Genomic DNA, 24,646 nt, shown 5'->3' with positions numbered 1-24,646 from the left:
CGCTGAATGAAAGCCCACGGCCCTTCAGTAAACACACTCATTCACTCACCCACTCACCCACACAAACACACACAGCGAGCTGCACTGCCCCTAGCGGCCACTGCTGGAAACACAACGTGACCACCAGACCAGTTATCGCATTCACGTCATATGAGGAGGGTTACATTGACCAGTTAGAATGTTTTTCTTCCTCTTGTTCTTCAGCAAATCATCCCTTGATATTTCATGTTTTATTCATAAACATGTGAGTAACTCCTATTATATAAGTTAAAAAAGGCCGAATAATAAATAAATGGATACATTTGTTTTGTGACCAATTTTCAGATTGTTTCAGCTTACTATTTTGTGTGTTAAATGATTTTTAGTTTATTACGAACTCTAGTAAATCTAAAGAGCAGAAAAGACCTAGAGAAAAGAACTCCTCTTTAAAAACAGAAGATTGAAGTTAATCTTTTTGTAGGACAATGATCCCACCCACAAAGGTTAGATTAACATCTGACTAGCAACAAGGACAAAGAGGTATATGGCTGGTCAACAATGAGCTCTGTCAGAGATCTGACCCCAATTCAATAGAGGATCTTGGACACTAGAAAAGTGTGGTGCACAAGGAGCATTTGACTAAGATGCAGGAAACCTGACAAAAAAAAAAAAAAAAACTAAATAATAAATAATGCCACAGTATGTCAAACTACGTCATTTATGTTGTAAGTTACTTGTAACCTCTTATATTGTTGTAATATAATTATTTTCTAACATCTTTCTGATCAAAAAATAAATAAATAAATAAATAATAATAATTCTACACTATAAACAAATCAGGTCTTGGCAACTCCAACTCAGCAGTGATGAAGCATTGCCATCTAGCGGGGAAACACATGTAACACACTTGAAAACACACACATAACACACATACTAGACTAGCGACAAAAATTACCACTTTTTTTATAGGCTAATCTCGGGGCAATTAATAATAAAAGTAATGACCTTTTGCAGTTGTGTAGGGCCTAATGGTGGACTTTACACGAGAGCCATCCATAAAAATCACGGAGGTAAATTAGGAAACTTTTTACTAAATTAGGAAATTTACTCCGTTAAATCAATTTAATTCTGCATGGTGATTTTGACTGCATGAACTACATGATGTGCACATTGACTAATACGTAAATAAATCACATTAGATACACAAAGAGACATATTTACTAAATTTGAGTGCAGTACTTACTATTAATTATTAAAACGCTATTAAAAGTATTATGATTGTTATTGTGTTTACTGTATATTATTATTACAGTTATTTTTATTCGCTTTGGTTCTATTTTCACAAGTAAGGTGTACATTTTCAAAACTCTTAGTGCTAATATCACAACAGATCATCAAAAGTGCACTTTTTTCAAACATTTCATCATGTTTTCAACTGTGTTAGTACAATTCACACAACCGCAAAGTATCCTTTTCACAACACAAAATAAGCGTGTCATCTACATTATTGTTTCATTCACAGTAACTGCCTTTCATAAAGCTCTTGCTATCAAACTTTTGATTTGGATCTCTTTTTGTTCAGTTTAATACTTGTGTCTATTATTTAATCCAACAGATCTTAATGGTTAATCAATTAATCATTTGGTAAACCTATAGATTTTCATTTCAGCAATATACAGTATATGGATTTTAAGAACTACAGAAATAAAATGTGTGTTTGTATGAATATTTAAATGACATGTAACCACACCTGATGAATACTCGTAATAGCTAACTGATTTCACATATAGTGGTAACCACAATTGGCCACTATACTGTAACATTCATTGTGATGTGGACGAGAATCTATGGTCAAATGCTCAGGACAGGATTGATCCAAATTACAGTAATTTACTGTAATGTGTGCACTAAATGTTATGTTTTGTTCTCATTTAGTTACATTTGATTACAGAAAGTATACATATGTTACAATTATATCTGAAAAAATAAAAACTATACAGTAATTTGCCTAAATGATTGTAGAGGATGTCTTCATTGATCCTTCACTTGATTACATATATGATGGATATTTGGAAATTATAGATTATGTAAATGTTGGGTACTGTAAGTATTGCCTAATGTTACAGTAAAACTGTGTAATCTGTCTTTTATAGTACTGGTAGCATATTCATTTCAGCACTTCTAAGGCCGATTTGAAACATGTATCTTGCATTGTTTGCTGTTGGATGAACTGATTGTTAAAAGTACTAAACTGAAAGAAGATCATATTGCTGTGTTTCAGTGATTAAACCAAATGTTCTCATTACATATTACAATAATCTTGTGTTTGAAATAATGATTATGTGGACTGAAAACATGTGCAACTGACTGAAATCATTACATCAGGTTTTGAAAGAATGACTTGCTGCGTTACAAGTGTGATCAGTTTGGATTTTTGTACTAAGAGTTTTGAAAATATACACCTTACTTGTGAAAATAGTACCAAAGCGAATAAAAAAACTGTATTTTAAAAGTTCAGAATCAAGACTGACTAGGATTTTGCTTGATTTTAGAAATGTTTTCAGTTTTCATAATCATTTGTTGATAAATAGCCTAAATACACAGATGTGAAACGTTGCTGTATAAAATAAGGTAATTTATAAATATATAGGCTAAGTCCTGGCAGAATTTGGGTTCATTTATAGATAGATAGATAGATAGATAGATAGATAGATAGATAGATAGATAGATAGATAGATAGATAGATAGATAGATAGATAGATAGATAGATAGATAGATAGATAGATAGATAGATAGATAGATAGATAGATAGATAGATAGATAGATAGATAGATAGATAGATAGATAGATAGATAGATAGATAGATAGATAATGATGAACTTGAACCCTTGAATTCCCACATTTCCTTAAAATATGTGTAGGCTATTTTTACATTCCTTTTATCCCCAAATGTATTTTTTTATGAAGAATTGTATTTGGTGATTCTATATAGTGAGTAAAATATCAATATGTAAATTCAAACGAAATGGATTCTAGTTATGTTAGAGTTTTGTGAGGTGTATCATGCTCAATAGTCAGTGAGGGCAATACTTTACCTAAACACAGTCTCGACCGCCCCCTTCACCGCCTTATCAGCTGACCCGAGAGCTGTCTGTGTAGCCTACGTTAGAGTTTACAGTTTCTCCTAAAGCTGAATTCAGATCAGCTCTTAGGGGGGTTCAGTGAAGCTCAGTCTGGCTCAGTCTACCTACTATGTTCAATCCCGCCTACTGTAAGGCAGCCCGAGGACCTCACATAGTAAAATGGCTGAAAAACAGAAACACGAAGGCAGGGTAAAGATAGGACACTACATCCTCGGAGACACGCTGGGAGTCGGAACATTTGGAAAAGTGAAGAGTTAAGTATATTCATTTACTATACGTGCTCGGACGTTGCATTGAATGCGAGTACGCACATATGTTTTCGGGGTTGTTAGTGCTGAACTTGCCGGCGGACGATGTGCGCAATTAACGTAGCATGAAATGCGTAGTAAGATCCTCCGCTAACGTCCTCCAGGCGCAGAGAGTGCGTATGTTGTTGGTGAATACGGCGCAGAGATGGAAATTCTTTCAGCACCACAGAAGACGGTGCTCTTGCAGTCGTGTTTGCGTAAATGTTTAGTATCACACAATCTGGGCAACTATCTGGCATTTCAGAAATGTTTAGGGTTCACATAGGCTACTTACGCCTTCTTAATATTTGGCATTTTAAATATTTTAATGCTCTGTCATCCTCCCTGAATCGCGACTGTCAGGCATTGAGCTGCGCTGTTAAACATGTTATTTGCATTTCCAGCTCCCAAATTATTGAATCTTTAAAACGTTTGTCTCAAAAGTGTATTCTGATGATCACTGTAAAAGTAGCACGGGAGCAAATGTCGTAGTTGGTATATTTCACCTGCAGAGCTGCTTTGACCTTGCAGTAATTTTCTATTCTAAGCGCGAGTGGGAATGCCGCTCATTTTGGGAATGACCTTTCGCACGGGTAGCCCTGTGTTTGAGCTTTGCTCCACATTTATTAAAGTCAAATCTTATTATATTACACGGTCTATGTTGCATTAAAAGAAATGCTCTCAATTATTAATGTCTGTCGGTGCACACAAATCCTTAATAAACGAACTTATTTGGCAGTGCATCATTTCATAAAAAACAAAGAAACAAAAAAAAATGTTTCTAGACAGCATTTTTGGCTACACACAAGCATTTCCATTTATCTTATGACCATTTCTTAGCTGCGTACAAGATTTAGCCTGTCCTTACCATAGGGTTCAATAGTACCGCCCACTTTTCCAGGGGAACTATTTTCCCCATTCATTTTCCCAAAAGGAAACTAAACCAACAAGCTACAGGGTGAATCACAACATTACAAACTTTGATTTTGAAGCAACAACAACAACAAAAAAAGAAGATTTCTTTAAAAATTCCTGTGCCCCCTTAGGTCTTGTCCACACGGGCACAGGTGTTTTTACAACCGGAGTTTTTCCTCCTGCGTTTAAAAAAAATCCCATCCACATGAAAACGCAAAAACACGCTATCAAGCACTGTCAAGAGCATGCCACAGCAGTAGGTGGCGATATAACCCTAACTGTAAAGCAACGTAGGTCAATCAAAAGCCTAACAAAAGTCATAACATGTTCCGGTAGGCGGATAATGGCGCACAATCTGACGTCGCAAGGCAAAAACTACGGGTTTTACTGTCTACACGACAACTGTAACCAGTGTTTCTGAAAATCCTCATCCTGGCAGGAGTTTTCAAAAATGTTCGGTTTCAGTGACATGATACTGCTTTTCCATGTGGACAAACGGCCGAACCGCGTAAAAAGTCACGGTTACAAAAATACCCATGTTCGTGTGGACAAGGCCTTAATCTTTAATCAAAATAACAATCCCCCTCCCTCTAGTGACATCTCTGACATCTATGATGATGTTCACTTGTGCGAGGGCGGGACAACATGTCACTCACATGACATTTTGCAAGATGTAAACAACACTGGTCTAGAAGCACTTCCTGTTTCAGTTTTTTAACACTACATAAAAGCTGGGATAAAATTCAACCAACAGAACATATAAAACTGAATCAAAAAGTTAAACAAACATCTTTAAGATGTTTTCTTTACATGTGAAATAAAGAAAACAGTTACAAACTGAAACAGGAAGTGTTTCTGGACCAGTGTTGTTTACATCTTGCAAAATGGTCGAATCCATTCACAATGGACGAAATCAAGTACCCCTCTACGAAAAATCGTTATTCTCAATTTATCCAGAATCCTGTAGCTCTACTAAAAGAATAGCACTAGTTCACTTAAAAATGAAAATTCTGTCATCATTTACTTCAAATTGTTTCAAACCTGTATGAATTTCCTTCTTCTGATGTACACATTTTGAAGAAATTAAGTTCCCTTTGACTTCCATAGTGGGGTCCATCAACTGTTTGGTTACCGACATTCTTCGAAATATCTTCCTTTGTGTTGAGGGTGATTAAATGACGACAAAATTTTACCTCTAGCTCAGCGGTGTTCAGTCCTGCTCCTGGAGGGCTGATGATGTCTGGCAAAGTTCAGCTCCAAACAACCAGCTATTTGCCTGGATTGCCTGAATTGCCTTTAGCAATCTCGAAAACCTTGATTAGGTGATTCAAGTGAGTTTAATTAGGATAGGCTCCTAAGGCCCTGTTTACACGAGAACGCTCGCGGGTGAAAACGTAAAAATATTTTATCGGATGTGGCTTTTTGTTTACACGGCGACGGCGTTTTTGAGGCTTAGGCTATGTTTACACGGAAACGATTCTGAAGAGAAAACGCAAAAGTGGCGTTGCGTTGTCACTTTTTATTCTGCGTTCAGACGAGCGTTTTGGGTGGGATATCCGCGTGCATATGATGACGCAAAAGTGTGTGAAATTCAATGTAGTATGCACTTCAGGTGGCTAGGAGTGCATACTACAACAACACCAAGTCCGCGTGCCTGCGGACAACCTTCACTGTCAAGCAGACTTTTCTGTTTTTACCATTTACACGGGAACGCGGCAGTGGAGCGTTTTTAAGATTTCCACTCTGGAGGGTGGTTTCACTTTTTTGCGTTTTTAAGCCCCCAAAACGCCGTCGCTGTGTAAACGAAAGGCACATCCGATAAAATACTTTTACGTTTTCTTCCGCGAGCGTTCTTGTGTAAACAGGGCCTTAAAAAGGGGATAATGCACTCTATGGAGAAAGATGCTCCTTGCAGTCAGATGATGAAATTACAACATCTACCAAGGGTTTTTGCTGTCTAGGTTGGCAGGTCGCTTTTTGAGGTTTGAGGCTTGAGGCCTTCACAAAAAAACTAATGACCAGTCAAGCAAATGACCTTGAGGAGAGTCTAAAGATCTTTATCAAGGCAGAAAATCTAACAGCCTTATAAGGCTCCACATGAGATCCCATGACTGCACACTCATGCAACTTTTCAGGGAAACACATGCAAGCTAACACATAATCCACCATAATACTGAAAACACTGAAATGGTTTATTCCTTGTCTGCAAAGACTGTAGCTGCTTGAGGGTGCTGCTGATATGAATAAAGCCCTTTAAACGTCCTCCGTCCTGCACACCCAAGATGTCATTGGACGTAAATATCCACAGCGGAAGCACATTTTGTTGTCAAGTGACCCTCCAACTGTTAGTAGACATTAATAGAGGCTTTGCTTTTGCAGCAATTTTTCATTATTTCTTTATGTAACTCAGGCAGTGAATGTAGTGTCAATATGCACACTAAATACTAACCTAAAAATATAAAGTCAAAAATGCTGAATAAACCTGAATAGATTAGGTTACACCAATCAAATTATTTTAAGGTTCAGAATATGCAAAAATAACCGAAATGGTAACACTTTACTTGAAGGGGTGTGCATAAGACTAACATGACACCTTCATAATCATGACATGACATATGTTATGAATATGAAGGAAGTTTTATGCATGTTTGCGACAACTCTTTGCTGACATTTTTAATGCAAATATGACATTGTTTGAGATGTCTTTCTTATGACACGTTGACATAAACCAATACATCATAACAGTCAGGGTCTTTGTCATGACAACTTGAAGAAAACACAACCTGTGATAAACATGACATGGTTTATGTCAAGATGTCATAACAAACAATGTCATATTTGCATTCAAAATGCCATTATTGAGTGAAAGACAATTAATGACAGTTGTCATAAATATGCATAAACCTTACTTCATATTCAAGACATATGTCATGTCATGGTTATGAAGGTGTCATGTCAGCCTTATGCACACCCCTTCAAGTAAAGTGTTACCGTATACTGTACTTCAATGTGTGTGCGTTCAGGTTGGGGGCGAGCAATATGTAATCTTACTTGTTATTACTATAATGTGCAAGACTGATAATATATCAAACCAAACACAATGTGGGTATTCGTTTTCGTAAACTTTGCTCAAAAATGAGCAGTATCTAATTCTAGATAAGCAATTGTCTTAAGGCCAGTATTTGAAAGTCTAAACTCAGAGTAGATCAGGTTTTGTTTGTTTATATTGAGGGCTCAGACCTGAAATGAAAGTCTCCTCTCTTTCTTTGTTTTCTTAGAAGGTTTGTGTTGGAGGTCGCCGGCCCGCAGCGCTGTTGCTTGCTTTCGTTGGAATAAAACTTATCTTTCATCAGTGGTGTTTACAATAACCTAACTGCTGGTGATGGTATTTCAGCTGAGTCTTCATTGATGTGTGTGTGTGTGTGTGTGTGTTTGGCCAACAGTTGGAGAGCACCAGCTAACAGGACACAAAGTTGCTGTGAAGATCCTCAACAGACAGAAGATCCGCAGTCTCGATGTTGTGGGGAAAATCAAACGAGAGATTCAGAACCTTAAGCTCTTCAGACATCCACACATCATCAAGCTGTGAGTGAATCACACATAAAACAAAAACAAAAAAAACGCAATCAACATCAACAAATTCCATTGAGTATATGCCTGTGCAGTGCACTGGCAGATTATCAACCTTGATTGGAAGAAAAATCATTTTTACTCTGGGTTAACTGACGGCTTAAGCTTCTTAAAGATTTTAAGAAGCTTTATGTCTTTGAACTGCAATTTCAGGAGACTTTAATATGGAGCACTTAAAACTTTAGGAGTATTACAAGGATCATTATACATGCTGACTTTGTCAGTTTTTGTGAGATTTAACATTACTAATGACAAGGATGTGGAATATTTTTTGTGGGCAAACACTTCAAATACAAATTATTTGATTAAAGGTGACGGAACAGATGTTTTTCCTATGTGGTTAGACATGTACGGATAATTGATTTTAATGAGTCCAACTGAAAAAAAAAAACACCTTCGATCTGCTTACATTTCCATGCTGGTCTAGTTTGGTGTGCGCTGGAAGCTGGGATAGCAATTATGCTCTCCAGAAAAGCCTATAAGCTCCCCAATTCAAGACAAACATTTATTAAAACTAAGCTGTTAAGCTAGTTCTGAAATCCTTAGGTTTCTAGTGCTATATATTAATTTTTTTATTAAACACACAGATATATATATATATATATATATATATATATTATATATACACATACATATACTGTATATATACACATACACAAATATATATATATATATATATATATATATATAAAGCCCACTGGTAATGAAATATGCCTCTTAAAGACAGCTAGGGTGGAAAATGGCTATACAAAGTTAAATATATGTTCTTATATAAAATATATATACATCCAATAATGTTCCTAACATTATAATTGCATCTCAGCACAAAAGTAGTGATGTGCACTTGCAAAAACTGCATTTTAAAGCTTTGAAACTTTAAACCAGTAGTTGTATCAACCTGCCAAAGTCCCAAAGCCCAAGTCACAAAGTTACGTCAGATCTTGTCAATTTTAATGGTTTATCACTTAGGGATCTTAAGCTCAGTAAACCAGTTTATATACATATGGTTTTTATACTGATCTCAGATCAGGTTTTTCAAAACAAACTCTATTCAAATAACACATTGTACAGACACTTTTCTTGATTTCTAGATTCCATTTAATAGATTACATGGTTACACTTAATTTCAATGCTCCACTTTAGACATTACCAACTATAAGCAACTTTACAACTACATGTCAGCTATCAGTCTTAGATTATTAGTAAACTGTTAGCATTGGGTTAAGGTTATGTGTTAGGGTTCAGGTAATTAGAATAAGTTGACAGATACATTATTTTAATTGGGAGGAAATGTACCGGCGTATCTGCATTTTATGCGGTGCGTTTCTTGTTCTGCCACTCACAGTTCAATGGCACATTTCAGGGTTGTTCTGATCAGAAGTTAAGGAGACAAAACACAGCATAATCTTCTTATCCTCTCACGTCCCGATCTCACACTTTCTTCTTTTCCACTCTCACTTATTCCCCTTTTCTCATCATAATGCAATAGCTGTGTTATTGTATTCTCGGCACATGTACCATGTTAAGCCCCTGCTGTGTTTTTTTTTTTTTTTTTTTTTTTTTTTTGTGTGTGCTTCTCTGGGTATTTGCTCTGTTTTGAGAACATGCTTTGTTCTCTCCTTTTATCATTTTTTTTTCAATGATTGGATTCTGTAAAGATACATTATGTTTATTTGAAAATCACATTAGGTGTCCCAGACTTTTTCAGTATTCTATATTAAGCCCCTCTGAGGAATACAGCAGGCCTTGTCCTTCTCTACTGCTGGTTGTATATATATATATATATATATATATATATATATATATATATAGCGCAACATATTTGTTATGTGTCAGAAAGAAATACAACTCAATAAAAAAAAACAATTTATATAAATTCTAACTTAAAATGTCAAATATATGTAAAGGAACATATTTGTTTTGACAGCAAGAAATCAAAATTAAAATGAAATATTAAATTAAATTACATTTTACATTAACAAATAATTGATATGGTTTTCAATTATAGTTGGAAATTATATAACTACTTCATGACAACTATAAAATGTATAAACTCACTTTTGCTGGGAAAAAAATGGCAAGGAGTTTTTGGCAAATATCTTATTTTAGTTGATGCAATTATAGTTGACTTGCAATTACAAATCAGCTGTAGTTGCAATAATATTGTTTCACATATGAGAGAAATCCAAATGTTTCTATTTGCGGGGTATAACAACGTACGCACATGATAAAGACAGTATCCCCTGGGCCTTCGGCCATCCTTATTGTTGAGCTCTGTTTTGCTGTATGTTGAAAGCACTTACATTAAAGCCTCTCGTTGAGTTCCTGTGGTTCTTTTCTCTGGTCTGTTGCAGGTATCAGGTGATCAGCACTCCCACCGACTTCTTCATGGTGATGGAATATGTGTCCGGAGGGGAACTCTTTGACTATATCTGTAAGCATGGAAGGGTAAGAATCATCTGAAGAGCTCTTAAAGTCAGCTGCTGGCTAACAGGATCTTAGAATCATGGGAAAGGCTGTTGGCTCTCTCAATGGTTCTCCAAAGTTGCATGCCATACCAAATTTGTAAAGTGACTGAACATTATAATTAATAGAGTCCTGCACAACATAACACACAATTATGGACAACACAATTATGTTTTGTGTTAGTCACCTACCTAATAACTGGAAACTACTTTATGAGCCTCAGGACTCTTAACTTGCTTTTGTGGCTCTGGTCTGGATTTGAGCTCGGATTAACCTTTGAGTCTCCCAGACCTGTTGGGGTTATGGGGATCTAGCTTATCCAAACAGCACCTGATCTAGTGAAGTGTTTGTGGGAAGGGTCAGGGAGTTCATGCATATATACAGGGCTCAGTCTTTGTGTTTTCTTGGTTGCCTACAATGGCATTGCCTGACGGTTCATGTTGCAGGACATGTTTAGTTTGAACACACAGCTGACTATGGTGAAATTGGATCCGTTTTATTTTTAGTGCCTTAATTCGTCAACACTTGAACAAGTTTTGGAATGACTTTGACAATGTTGTTGGATATAAGATTAATTCAGTTTTAAATCATATTCCCTATTGATAGGATTGAACTATCTATATTTATCTATCTGTCTGTCCGTCCGTCCAGCGTATTTAACAAATATAAAGTCCCACTCTAAATATATTTTAGTAAAATATTTCCATTTTTAATTAATTTAATTTCTTAAATAATTTAAATTAATTATATTGGGGGCATAATACAAATAAATGCATTAAATGATTAAAAGTAATATATCTATCATACTGTATAGTATCATATACTGTATCATAGAAATGAAATAATGATTGAGGAAATTGCTTAAATTCATAATATTCATTTTGAAATATTATTAACAATACAAAAGTTATTCTTGACTTTACACAAATAAAAAAAATGTTCCTAGCAAGAAAACAAGTGTTTGATCTGGATAGTAGTAATGATTTAGACTTGAATGTAACACTTTACTTGAAGGGGTGTGCATAAGACTGACATGACATCTTCATAACCATGACATGACATATATCTTGATTATGAAGTAAGGTTTATGCATGTTAATGACAGCTGTCATTAAGGGTCTTTCCCTCAATAATTACATTTTAAATGCAAATATGACTTTTTTTAAGATGTCTTTGTTATGAGATCTTGACATAAAATTAAGTTAAACTGTCATGTGGTTGGCTTTGACATTGGCTGTCATGAGGCCATTGTTATAATGGCTTAATGACAGCCAATGTCAAAACCAACCACCCGACAGTTTAATGTAATGTTAACCAATAAAGCTAGGTGGTTTCCTAAGTTTGATAATTAATCTGCTATGTCATGTTTTTGACAGGTTGTGTTGTCTTAGTAATATTAAGTTGTCATGACAAAGACACTGACAGGTTATGATGTATTGGTTTATGTCAAGGTGTCATAACAAAGACATCTCAAACAATGTCATATTTGCATTAAAAAAATGTCATAACTGAGTAAATGACACATAATGACAGCTGTCATAAACATGCAAAAAACCTTCCTTCATATTCATAACATATGTCATGTCATGGTTATGAAGGTGTCATGTTAGTCTTATGCACACCCCTTAAAGTAAAGTGTTACCAAACTGGGTATCAAATACAATGCAGACAGCTTTAACCCAAAGAGTACAAATACTTGTTTTTATTATAAATAATGTTGTATGTAGTAATCTCTCTTTACGTCTATCACGTGCAGGTGGAGGACACCGAGGCGAGACGTCTTTTCCAGCAGATCATCTCAGCTGTAGATTACTGCCACAGACACATGGTGGTGCACAGAGACCTCAAGCCAGAAAATGTACTGCTGGATGGCAACATGAATGCCAAGATCGCTGACTTTGGTACACACACACACACGGAAAGCTAATGTTGTGCAGACAGTGAGGAATAGTTGCCAAGCAACCAGCTGCAGTTTTGCTGCATGTCCAGTCGTGTGGTTTATACCAGGCATGCTGTTTGATTATCCACAGAAGATCGGAGACAGGGAAGAGGCAACGAGAAATACACATAAATCCTCCCTGCGGCTACACCACATATACAGTGGGGTCCAAATGTGGTCTAAGAGCACTAGTGAAAATGCTTTATTTTCTAATTTTCTAATCATTTATACAGTTGGATCCCACTGTATTTAGATCTGCCCTGAAATGCATTTTGTTTCACTTGACCAATCAAATCGTCTGTTAAGTACGGTTATTTGTGTGGCTCAGGTCTGTCAAACATGATGTCAGACGGAGAGTTCCTGAGAACAAGCTGTGGATCACCAAACTACGCTGCACCAGAGGTCATTTCAGGAAGGTGAGAGGTGTCATGTAGTCAGATGACAACCAGATTACGTAAGGAATGTACAGTTCTTGAACAATATGCGCTACACTGTATTATATGTATCGATAGTAAAAGGTCTGGCTTGCAAGGCCAGCTGTCCAACAAACTATGGCTAGCTGTTTGTTTCGCGGTATGGACTGCACCGATACACTGCACATAAATATTATATAAGGACTGCATCCATTTTTTATGTAATGCCGATTGTCGTCTTGTTCTGCTTGTTTCTGAAATATTTCTCATTCATTCTGAGGCCCTGCTTACACCTAGTAGTAAGATGTGCTTTGGTCGATCGGATCAGAAGTGGACGACGCTAAATACAGGTGTAAACGGGTCTAAAACGTTTTGAGCTTGTCCACTTTCAACCACTTCTAGAGGTAGTCGAAAACGCATTCGATTGGATTGCTTTCGTAGTGTAGATGCTCATGTGGTCGAATGTGTTCGAACAACCACAAGAGTCCTACTCTCCGCCTACTGAACAAACGCGTGGTTGTGGAAATTTTTGATTTTCTTTGATTTTCAGTGGACATTGCAAAGGAATGTCATATGGTTTTATCATTTGCAGTCTGATGTGAGAAGGAGGAACTTCTCTGAAATGTATGTATGTTTATGCACCTGAAGTCCAGGAGCGAGAAAACAGGTGGGCAAGGACCTCCAATCTCTGAGGTGAGGAGTACCTCACTTTGGAGTAGTTTGGAGTACCAAACTACTCCAGTGGGATTTGATTATGAGGCGTGTCGTAACCGAACCAGGAAAAAAAAACCCTCTGCACTCAATTGGATAGTCGGTAGACCAACAACCAATCAGAGCAACACAGTAAGTCAACTCCTTTGCATGGCGCAGTTTTCAAATACAGAACGTAGCCTAACTTTATTTATTTTAGAAGTTAAATAACGAGTGTTGCTTCTTTTACTTACTTCTCTATGAGTGCGACCAAAGGAGAAACCACAACGACCACAGGCTTTTCATTACGTCCCATCTTCTTAACGACCGTCAGAGCCAGCTGATAAGTTACACTTTTCCCGAATCATGTAGGAAGGACGCCAAAAATATCTTTCCGATCGACAAATGCCTTGATTGCAGTTCTCTGTTTGTCTATTAAAATGAATGCGCTGTTGATTTATTTTACAAAAGACGCGACAGCGGAATCTATACATCTCAATTCTCCAGCTGCAGTCATCTTTGACAAGCGCTCTTTGATAACGTGATGATTACGTCCCTGCAGATCATCTGTCCATCATCGTTTAAAGCCCGCCCTGGCAATTTGATTGGACCGATCATTTTTTGACTAATCATAATTACTCCTCAATGGATCGAGTCCAGACCGAACTTCCCGACCAAAAAATGTTGTGGGCGGAGTTCGGGCTGGCATCCAGGCTACCTTAAAGGGTCAGCTAGCGATAAATAATCGAAGCTAGCAGTAATGGGTCTTTTGTCTGTGGAAAACTACTGGGAAACTACTGGGAAGAGCAGTATAAAGATGCCCATTTCTGTGTCTCAGTGTCTCACTCACTCCACAGGGTAACTGCTGTGTTGGCGACTGGGCCTATTCTTGCAATTAGAAATACTTTGATTTGATTCCCGAGTTGTCTCTTATGCAGTGATGATGTTTAACAGAATTTTTACCACAACAGCGTAAACATGCAAAGTGCGGTAGCCGGATTTAAACTTTGATTGAAGATGAAAAAAGATGCCATGTTCTTTCACCATTCCTGATTTCTAATGCCTGGTTCAGATTACACAAATTTTTTTTGCCTGTTACGATAGTCGCTGTGTCAGATTACGCGATTTTGACTCCTAAAATCTTATCAAGTCGTGGACAAGACACGTCAGACTACACGTTGCTTCCTGACCAGTCATCGCATGCCATCTTAAACGGCATGTGTGATGTCATCGAAAAGGCGAAACTAGTAGCGAGTGACTTCCGGAAACGAACGTAAACAAAGAATGGATGAAGCGTTGAGTGTTGTATTGGCTGTCCTGTCCTGTTCAGAAAAAAAAGTAATAAAAGAAAGAAAACCCGCCAATGGACACGTTCCCGGATTGCTCGAAGAGGACAGTATGGGCTGTCAATCCTCCAAAGAGAACTTGAGGTAAAATATTGTTTTCTTATATACTTTTACTTTTAGTTTTAACGTTAGCACCATCGTCTCTCTTTTGTTTCACCATTTTTGAATTTTATGTACAGAAAAGCTTCTGTGCTCCTATTGGTCAACCTCATACATGTGACGGACCCGTCGTGGACGACCGTTAAAGAAATTAAACATGCTAGTCTTTTTGTCGTGATGTCATGAAGCATCGCAGACGTGATGTAGGTTGTCGCCCACTATGAACACTATACGAGATGATACGATCTAATCTTGCGTCCCGACGCCCGTTGTCGTTTACGAATCCCCACGACACACTACGTCAAACGGATCGTGCCAAAACCGGGCTAAAATCGTGTAATCTGAACCAGGCATAACACACACTCACAGCATTCGCCGCAATCTTTTGGCTATCAGAGCAGAAACAAAAGCTGCTGCGCTGTATGAACTCAGGGTGCGTTCATACCCAGATAGCAAACTGACATTGAATCAACGTGGAAATATGACATCGAAACAACGTTGATCTGACATTGTTTTGCTCATCGAATTAACATTGAACCAACGTCAGACGCGTCATTCTTTCAAAACTAACGGAAAATCAACTTAAAATCAACGCGTTGTTTCAACGTTATGAAAGCAAACCAATTTTCGATTTCATTTAGCTTTGAAGAATGCCGCGTCTGACGTTGGTTCAACGTTAATTCGATGAGCAAAATCAACGTTGTTTCAATGTCATGAGAGACGTCGTTTCCACGTTGATTCAATGTCAGTTTGCTGTCTGGGTATGTAAATTGCATGAGCTTATTTTGTCCATTAGATCGAAAGATCTAAAAAACCCATAGCCGTCCCCTCCCCTTGAAGAAATCAGGACAGAAGTGGTTAAAAGTGGACAAAAGAGATGGATTAAAACACCTGGTGTACACAGGAATGTGTCCCATTCGTCTATTTGTGATCCGATCAACCAAAACACATCTTAATACTAGGTGTAAAAATGACCTGATAGACACGTAGACACAATATAGTAGCCCACACAATGACACGTATGTTGTGTTTCAGGCTGTATGCTGGTCCAGAGGTGGACATCTGGAGCTGTGGCGTCATTCTCTATGCACTGCTCTGTGGGACTCTGCCATTCGATGACGAGCACGTGCCCACCCTCTTCAAAAAGATCCGTGGAGGGGTCTTCTACATGCCAGAATACCTCAACCGCTCAGTAGCCAGTTTACTAATGCTCATGCTACAGGTGGACCCACTGAAGAGAGCTACTATCAAAGACATCAGGTTTCTATTAGTCTTCACACTCCATGGGCTCTATTTTAACGATCTAAGCGCATATTCTAAAGCACATGGCGCAAGTGCACTTTGGCACTATTCTCTTAATGAGTAATGGGTGTGTTTTGGGCGTAGCGTGAAATAAACCAACCAGAGTCTCGTCTCCCATTCCCTTTAAAAGCCAGTTGCGCTTGCGCATTTACACACCGGAATTTGATAGTGGAAAGACCGAGCGCTTCTCCTGAGAGGAAACGGATCTGCTCGTGCCTGAGGTTAAAGCCTAACAAGCCGGATTCCACCATATCTATATGTACACAATATTAATCTTTAACATTAAAATACGTTTATTTTTAATATTTGGCATGTTTGTGTGCTGCTGCATGCCCTCCTCCATGAAGGAGCCAGTTAGGGGACCAGTGTGTGTAATAAGCAGAGTGTACACTTTGTGGACCCGTCTATAGGCGCACATTACTACTCTAATGCGCTCTTTAAATAACAAAATAAATACTGCACCCATCTGTGCGTCCATGGGCTGCTAGTCTGAAAACGAGGTGAAATAGACTGCGCCATTGACCAACTGAAACCTGGTCTAATGCCAATGGCGCAGTCTATTTCACCTCGTTTTCAGACTAGCAGCCCATGGACGCACAGATGGGTGTAAACGCATTTGCTATTTAAACAACATGCTGCAGGACGTGAAAATGATAACTGCGTCGGGCTGAAACTAGCAAAAAACACTTGCGTGGCACCTGCTGTATGATAAGGCCCCATGAACTCTGTCAGTTTAACCATAGTATGATTTTAACAAATATTTAAATTAGGGCTGTCAGTTTAACGCGTTATTAACGCCGTTGACGCAAACCCATTTTAACGGCGTGAATTTTTTTATCGCGCGATTAACGGTCTTTTTGTCCTAGCAAACTTTGTAGTTTTTTCACATGCTTTTGCAACAGGACGCGGCATGCGTCCTGATCCATTTCGGCGTCTCGCGCTTGTCATCCACTCAAAGCCGGCTCATAAGCCGAAACGTGTGTTTGCGGCGTGCCTGTTGTTTTGTTTACGGTCTAGATCCGCTTGCGTTTTGGTCGAAGAAGCAACAAAACGTCCTCGCACGACGCAAGCCATTGAAATGAATGGGTTTCAGAGCGCAGCGCGAGGACGTTTTGTGCCGCATACACTCGTTTCAGCTTGCGAGCCGGCCAAACAGTAAGAGCACTATTCCAATGTTATTTTCAATACTAATAATAAAAAAAAAAACATTTGCACTAAACAAGCCAATCCACTTTTCCATGTTGATTAGAGCATTAAAATGAGAAAAAAAATAATGAAACAAAAAGAAATCAAAAGACATTTAGAATAGATAAAAATGTGCGATTAATCGCGAGTTAACTGTCATTAATGCGATTAATCGCGATTAAATATTTTAATCGTTTGACAGCACTAATTTAAATACAACATACAGTACTTCTATTTTCTTCTCTCCTGTATGTAAGAGAGGATGAGTGGTTTAAACAGGACCTTCCTGGCTACCTCTTCCCCGAGGACCCCTCGTACGACTCCTCAGAGGTGGACGAGGAGGCCGTGCGGGAGGTGTGCGACAAGTTTGAATGCACTGAAGCCGAAGTACTGAGCAGCCTCTACAGCGGAGACCCTCAAGACCAGCTGGCCGTGGCGTACCACCTCATCATCGACAACCGGAGAATCATGAACCAGGCCAGCGAGTTCTACCTGGCCTCCAGTCCCCCGACTGGCTCCTTCATGGAGGAGGGCATGCCCCTGCCACCAGGGGTCAAACCTCACCCCGAACGGATGCCCCCGCTCCTGGCCGACAGCCCTAAGGCACGGTGCCCTCTGGACGCCCTCAACACTACCCGACCCAAACCGCTGGCGGTAAAGAAGGCAAAATGGCACCTGGGCATTCGGAGCCAGAGCAAACCGTACGACATCATGGCTGAGGTTTACCGTGCCATGAAACAGCTGGAGTACGAGTGGAAAGTGAGTGGCTTGAAACAAGCACAAGTATGCATGTTTGATTTGATAGTGAGAATAGATGTGTCAGTGTGTCGGATGTCGTGGGATTTACTGTAGGTGGTGAACCCGTATCACCTGAGAGTGCGCCGGAAGAATCCTGTCACTGGGAATTTTGTGAAGATGTGTCTGCAGCTCTACCAGGTGGACAACCGTAGCTACCTGCTCGACTTCAAGAGCATCGATGGTGAGCATCAATCAACCCGTCTTTTTTAATGACAAGTACTTTATGGAATTAAAAGGCAGCTATTTTCATGTACCTACTTTAACTGCATGAAAAATTAAAATTTTTCATTTCCAAAACTAATTTAATTTTTTGTGACTTATTTAATCAAAAATACTGTAAATACTGTAGTAATGTGAAATATCATTACCATTTAAAATAACTTAATAAAATCATTTTGATTTAATTTTAATATATTTATTTAATTTATTCCTGTGATGCAATCATTACTCCAGTCTTCAGTGTCACATTATTCTTCAGAAATCATTCTATGATGATTTGATGATCAAGAAACATTTCTAATTATTATCAATGTTGCGCTGCTCAATATTTTCCTGAAACAGTGGTCAAAAACAGCATTTATTTCAAATATGTATTTTTGGTAACATTATAAACATATTTATGTCACATTTTAACAATTTAATGCATCCTCGCTGAATAAAAGTATTCATTTCTTTAAAAAATACATACAAGTGTAGATGTGAAGCCCCAATGTACAAAAATCCCAGTTATGCCTCTGATCTGGATGCATTTAGCCAGTTTTAACCTGGCTTGTTACTCATTATATCTGTGTTATAAAATGTAAAAATTCTTTCACTCACTCAGATGATGTGATCGAGCACAAGTCAGGGTCGTCGACTCCTCAGCGCTCTGGCTCTACAGCCGGCCTCTATCGACCACGGCTCAGCATCGACTCTGCGAGCGTGGCCGTTGAGATGCCCCAGCTCAGCAGCTCTCTGCCGGGGTCTCTGACCGGGAGCACACCCCTGCTGGCCCCGCGTCAGGGCAGCCACACCATGGACTTCTTTGAAATGTGTGCCAGTCTCATTACTACCTTGGCTCGCTGAGACCAACGTGCCCACAAAACACCGCCATCTGGTGGTCTTTACCTCTTAGAAACCAGTCAAAAGGTGAAGGGTTAAGGGGTTGTGAATTATGGAGTTCAGGGTTGCTTTTATGTCGGTCCCACAGTAGCAGCACGGACATACAGTGGCCCCAAAAAGGTTTTGGACACTAAAGACACAGGTATGAGTCATTGTATTAGTTAACCAATCATATCAAGGCAATCAGCAAACAAGTCACGTCCAAGTCACTTTATCATGTCCATTTTAAAGCAGCACTATGCAGTTTTTTTTTTACCTTAACTGAATAGTTATTGCAATGGTTATATAACTATTTATAGTCATATAAATAGTCATATAACCTTTATGACTATTTATATGATTTTTACGACAGTACAAGTACTCCACAGCGACTCTTGGGGTCACAGTTTGACAAAAATGGAAATCCTGCATAGTGCTGCTTTAAATATTTATGCAATATAATTCATAATTATATACAACGTGGCATGCAATTTATTATTTGTACCATAATAATATAGAGGTGGAATAATAATATAATAATGAAAATTATTATTATTACTATATAATAATAACAACAACAACAATTATTATTATTATGTTCCATTAATGTTTGACAACTAGACATTGTCCATATACGTTTGACATTTTCCCCCATAACTTTTATTTTGTAACTGTATATGTATAGCTTTTATTATTTTAAAGCTACACTGTGTGATTTTTACCCCCATCTAGTGGTGAAAATGTATATGACCATCCAGTGAATATTAGTTTCTGTTCCTCTCAATTTCGATTTCGTTTTAACTCCTACGGTGGCCAATGTAGTCCAAGATTAACATGGCTTCCAGTTCGACCTTGTCCATGAGTGTTAACTAAAACGTAAACGTGAAAGGCGAAGCTTCAATTAACGGATATGTCCCTCTTTGGCTAATGTACTTTCAAGATGGAGGGGCAACATGGAGACCGACATTAGAACCCCTTACGTATTTTCAATGGCATATTATACACTCACAAGAATACTTTATTACTTGAACAAAGTAAATATACATGAATGAGCACATATATTTTTGAAAAAACTAAGTGTTTTTAGCTAAGAATAAACTAAAAGAGTTACACAGTGTAGCTTTAAAACATTAATTATGTCCAAAACATTTTTAGGGCCACTTTAGTCAGAGGTTTTTCCATATTGTCATATGTTTAAAGAATTCAAAAACTATAAACACACTTCTGATTTTATATGTACATTTCTTTTGATAATATGCATTATACAGTATATTTATTCGCATATCGATCACTTGAGTTGGATAGTTTAGTTTAATAGCTACTGATTGCAATGACATACCAAAACAATAGGTTTATACATACAGAGCACAGATCATTATTGAATGATATTATATTAGAGATTCTTCTTTATTTTGCAAAGAAATTATTTTATTTAAGAGTTCATTTATAAAGTGAAGAACTTATATTGAGCGTTCAGGCTTTGGCTTGCAGTCTCCAGAGAACATTTATATAGCAGTGTTGGTGAATGTCAGAGTGAATCTCAGATGATACACACCATCTGCAGTGGAAACGGCTGACCGTGACCTATCTGTTTGTCTGTCTCAGAGGCTTCGCTTACATCATGGGCTGTGCCGCTGCCATAGAGAGACAAATATGCTGGACGAGGGCAGACAGACCAGCTTAAATGTGCCTTGATATGGCTAAAATGCAAATAAAGTGGAGAATGTGCCAGTCATTTTGTCGATATGAGTGAGCCTTTAATCAGACGGCCTTAAAATATTCTTAATGCTTGAGATTACAGACAGACAGAAAGACTTAATTAAAGGGTTAGTTCACCCAAAAATAAAAATTAAGTCATTAATTGCTCACCCCCATGCTGTTCCAACCCCGTAAGACCTTCGTTCATCTTCGGAACACAAATAAAGATATTTTTGATTGAATCTGAGAGCTGGATCAGTCCTACATACTGTAGACTGCCTAAGGGACTGGCTCTTGACGGCCCATAAAGTCATTAAAGAAAAGGTTTAAATATTTCATGTGCCTACAGCGGCTCAATTATAAGTTTATCAAGCGACGAGACTACTTTTTGTGCGAAAATCATAAATAACGACTTTCATTACTTCCTTATGGGCGCATGCGCGAGAACTGAGACGAGGACGTTCTCATTCGTCTACTTCTTGTTACCGGCTGCTCACCGCTCAGTTTTACCGCCACCTACCGTATAAAATGATGATCCATATATAAGGCGCTCCGGATTATAAGGAACACTGTAGTTTTTTGAGAAGATTAAAGGCTTTTAAGTACACCTTATAGCGCGGAAAATACGCTAATTGAAAAGCGTATGTACAGCGCGCATCTTCCTCTGCTTGTAAACAGAAAGTTTTGCGCTTCCAGCTATATCAGCACATCATCTTATACGGTAGGGGGCGGTAAAACTCCTAAGCGGTGAGCAGTCGGTAACAAGAAGTAGACGAATGAGAACGTCCTCGTCTCAGTTCTCGCGCATGCGCCCATAAGGAAGTAATAGAATAGTGGAATAAAGTCGTTATTTATGTTTTTTTCGCACAAAAAGTATTCTCGTCGCTTGATAAACTTATAATTGAGCCGCTGTAGGCACATGGAATATTTAAACCTTTTCTTTAATGACTTTATGGGCCGTCAAGAGCCAGTCCCTTAGGCAGTCTATATAGGACTGATCTAGCTCTCAGATTCAGTCAAAAATATCTTTATTTGTGTTCCGAAGATGAACGAAGGTCTTACGGGGTTGGAACAGCATGGGGGTGAGTAATTAATGACTTAATTTTCATTTTTGGGTGAACTAACCCTTTAATTAAAGCACTTTCACTTTAAAGTGAATGACACATTCAACCCATTATTGATGGTTTTCTGTATTTTTGTAAGTATTTTACAAAACTATAGTAAAGTAATAAACTATAAATATTATGTATAGTGATATTAACATTACATACATGGTGTGTATCTGATGAGAACATAATTATAGTGTCCTAAATAAGTGACCCAAGCCAAGAGCATTTAAAAGATGGTGCCACGTGACCCCACCCCCTGCGATGCCTTAAATAGATTATGAAATAGATTATTACGTTTTTTTTGTTGTTGTTTTTTTAATGCTTTAACACATTTGTTTATGCGTGTGGTTGTTTGTATGGAGTAGATCCAATGTATTTATTAGTTACACATATTTATTCTTTATTTAAGCTCACATCTTAAGTGTTACTTGTGAACAAATGATATAAAAAAGTGGATTTCAGTGGGGATTCAGGTAGTGGATCTATTGTAGTTGTCTTTGTGCCAATGTGTGCGAGTGGACAGCCAGACGGGAAATAGCAATGAAAGATGACTGAAAAGTAAATTATATTGAATATTATATGCAGAAATCATTCAATCAAACAAGACAGCCAAAAAAGTGATGTTTTCAGTTCAACCAATCCCAGACAGCAACACAGTGTCGGCTCAGATCCGGCCCACATCTGATACACTTGATGTTGCCTGGATCTGGGCCGACACTGTGTTGCAGTCTAGGATAGATCTGAATCATTTGAACCAATCATGTTTTTATTTGTGCTGAGCTAGTTGCAAAACAAGATCTACTAGTTATTTTCATATTAAAAAACAGAAAAACAGACTTTATCCCAAATTCTGTTTTCTATAGATGTGGTGATCGTCCTGAATCTCCCCCTCTTGTCTTGTACAGTACGGAATGGTTAAATGTCTACCATTGTGTGCATGGAGCAGAGCGTTTGTGTGTTTTGTACCAGTATGCTGTATTTTTATGATACATACTGCAGTTTTAACTGAATGTAAAACAGAAAGATGGAATGTTCTCGTATCATTTATATGATGCCTCTGGAAAGTTTAACAGTTCGCTGCAAACCACCGATTGCCGGGGAAGATTAGACTGGATTATGTTGTTGTTTTCGTGGAAATATATTGCACAGTCCTCCCCGAATTTAAAGCCTTTACGCATTCTTAACATTCTCCCCTAAAGTAAAATCCCAAGTTAACTCCCGGTCACTGAGGATCAGTGCACCTTTTTGGAGAAAAAGTGCTGAGGTAAAAGCTTAAACACATAGTTCAGGGAGTTTATCGCCCCCTGCTGCTGGCCATTTTTATTTACTCTCAGTGGCAAACCTTGAGTGGGAATCGCAGGAATGTGTGCATGCTTGACGCCCTTGTAGTAAATCTTTGTCTTATAAGTCCCTTATGACAGTTTTATGTCAGCTTTATGGATGTGTTTTGTGAAAACTGGTCAGAAACTTTACAACCCGCATTAGTTTCAAAGGGGAATTAGTGTGTCGGCCATGGCTTCAGCCCGTGTTCAGTGTTTGGTCTATTTAGAGGCGTTTGTGCTGGATATTATCTCTCTCCCTCTCTCTCCAGTGTAGTGTTGTATGTACTGTATGAACAGCTTCCCTGCAGTGAAACATGAGAATAATGTGTTTTCTGCCTGTTCCCGAGCCCTGATGGGAGACAACCTCTGCCTGTCAGTGTGTACATGTGTCTGTATTGTACATGTGTGTGTGTGTCACTTCCTGTCTGTGTGTGTTTTTTATTTTAAAAGTTATGCACTGCATGGTGTTCCTGTTCTGATTTGCACTTTAATTTTGTATTGTTAAAAAATAAAATAAAAAATTAGGGAAAATAAAGAGGTATATGCAATTTTTAGTTTGTGGAGTTATTTTGATTATGCAACATTATAGCTGTCAAACACATGCAGTTTGAATCAAATCAACGACACTAAAAATGATTAAATAGTACTATGAACTTGGATTTTTAAGTCATTTCAACTTAAGTAGTTAAAAATAGTTGGATATTGTATAACATAAAGAAAGTTGAAATTGCTTAAGTCATTTTGATGTAAAGCAATGTAAAAACATATGTTGCAATAACGTATTGATCATTGATTTTTTTTTTAACAGTGAACATATAGTCCCCACTGTTATGGAAAACCTAAAAAAAAAAAAACGAAAAAATTAAGCTGCACTATTTTTAACATTAATACACTGTAAAAAAAATAAAAATAAAAAAAAAATCATGATTTGTTATCATAACGTTTTTTTTTTTCTTCTGTCAAATCAACAACAGTTTATGTGGTTTATATAACATAATATTTTGAGTTTCTGGTGATTAAATCAATCTCCTTCATTGTAGTGTAACTAAATTTTTCAATTTCAATTAACTTAAAGTTTAAGGCAACCAGATTACTTCATTTTTTTTTAGTTAAACCAACAATATTTCTTTTATAGTAAAATGTTTCTTGATCATCAAATCAGCATATTAAAATGATTTCTGAAGGATCATGCGACACTGGAGACTGGAGTAATCATGCAGAAAATGCAGCTTTCCCATCACAGGAT

The 24,646-nt window shown here is 37.8% G+C and overlaps 1 protein-coding gene across 1 annotated transcript; it reads left to right on the top strand.

The window, feature by feature from the left end:
* The first annotated feature begins 3,167 nt into the window (after positions 1–3,167).
* On the top strand, positions 3,168–23,948 carry prkaa2 (protein kinase, AMP-activated, alpha 2 catalytic subunit). The gene is made up of 9 exons (XM_039692936.2): positions 3,168–3,375; positions 7,768–7,909; positions 10,309–10,402; positions 12,176–12,320; positions 12,687–12,774; positions 15,942–16,166; positions 17,651–18,152; positions 18,246–18,372; positions 19,015–23,948. Exons 1-9 carry the CDS (start codon positions 3,282–3,284, stop codon positions 19,254–19,256), a joined length of 1,659 nt encoding a protein of 552 aa, XP_039548870.1. The 5' UTR covers positions 3,168–3,281; the 3' UTR covers positions 19,257–23,948.
* Positions 23,949–24,646: the final 698 nt, after the last annotated feature.

This window comes from Pimephales promelas, chromosome 13 (genome assembly GCF_988280905.1).
Source record: "Pimephales promelas chromosome 13, fPimPro1.hap1.1, whole genome shotgun sequence".
Classification (NCBI taxonomy): Eukaryota; Metazoa; Chordata; class Actinopteri; order Cypriniformes; family Leuciscidae; genus Pimephales; species Pimephales promelas.
Note: the sequence above shows the minus strand (reverse complement) of the source record. Positions and strands in the feature narration are given on the sequence as shown.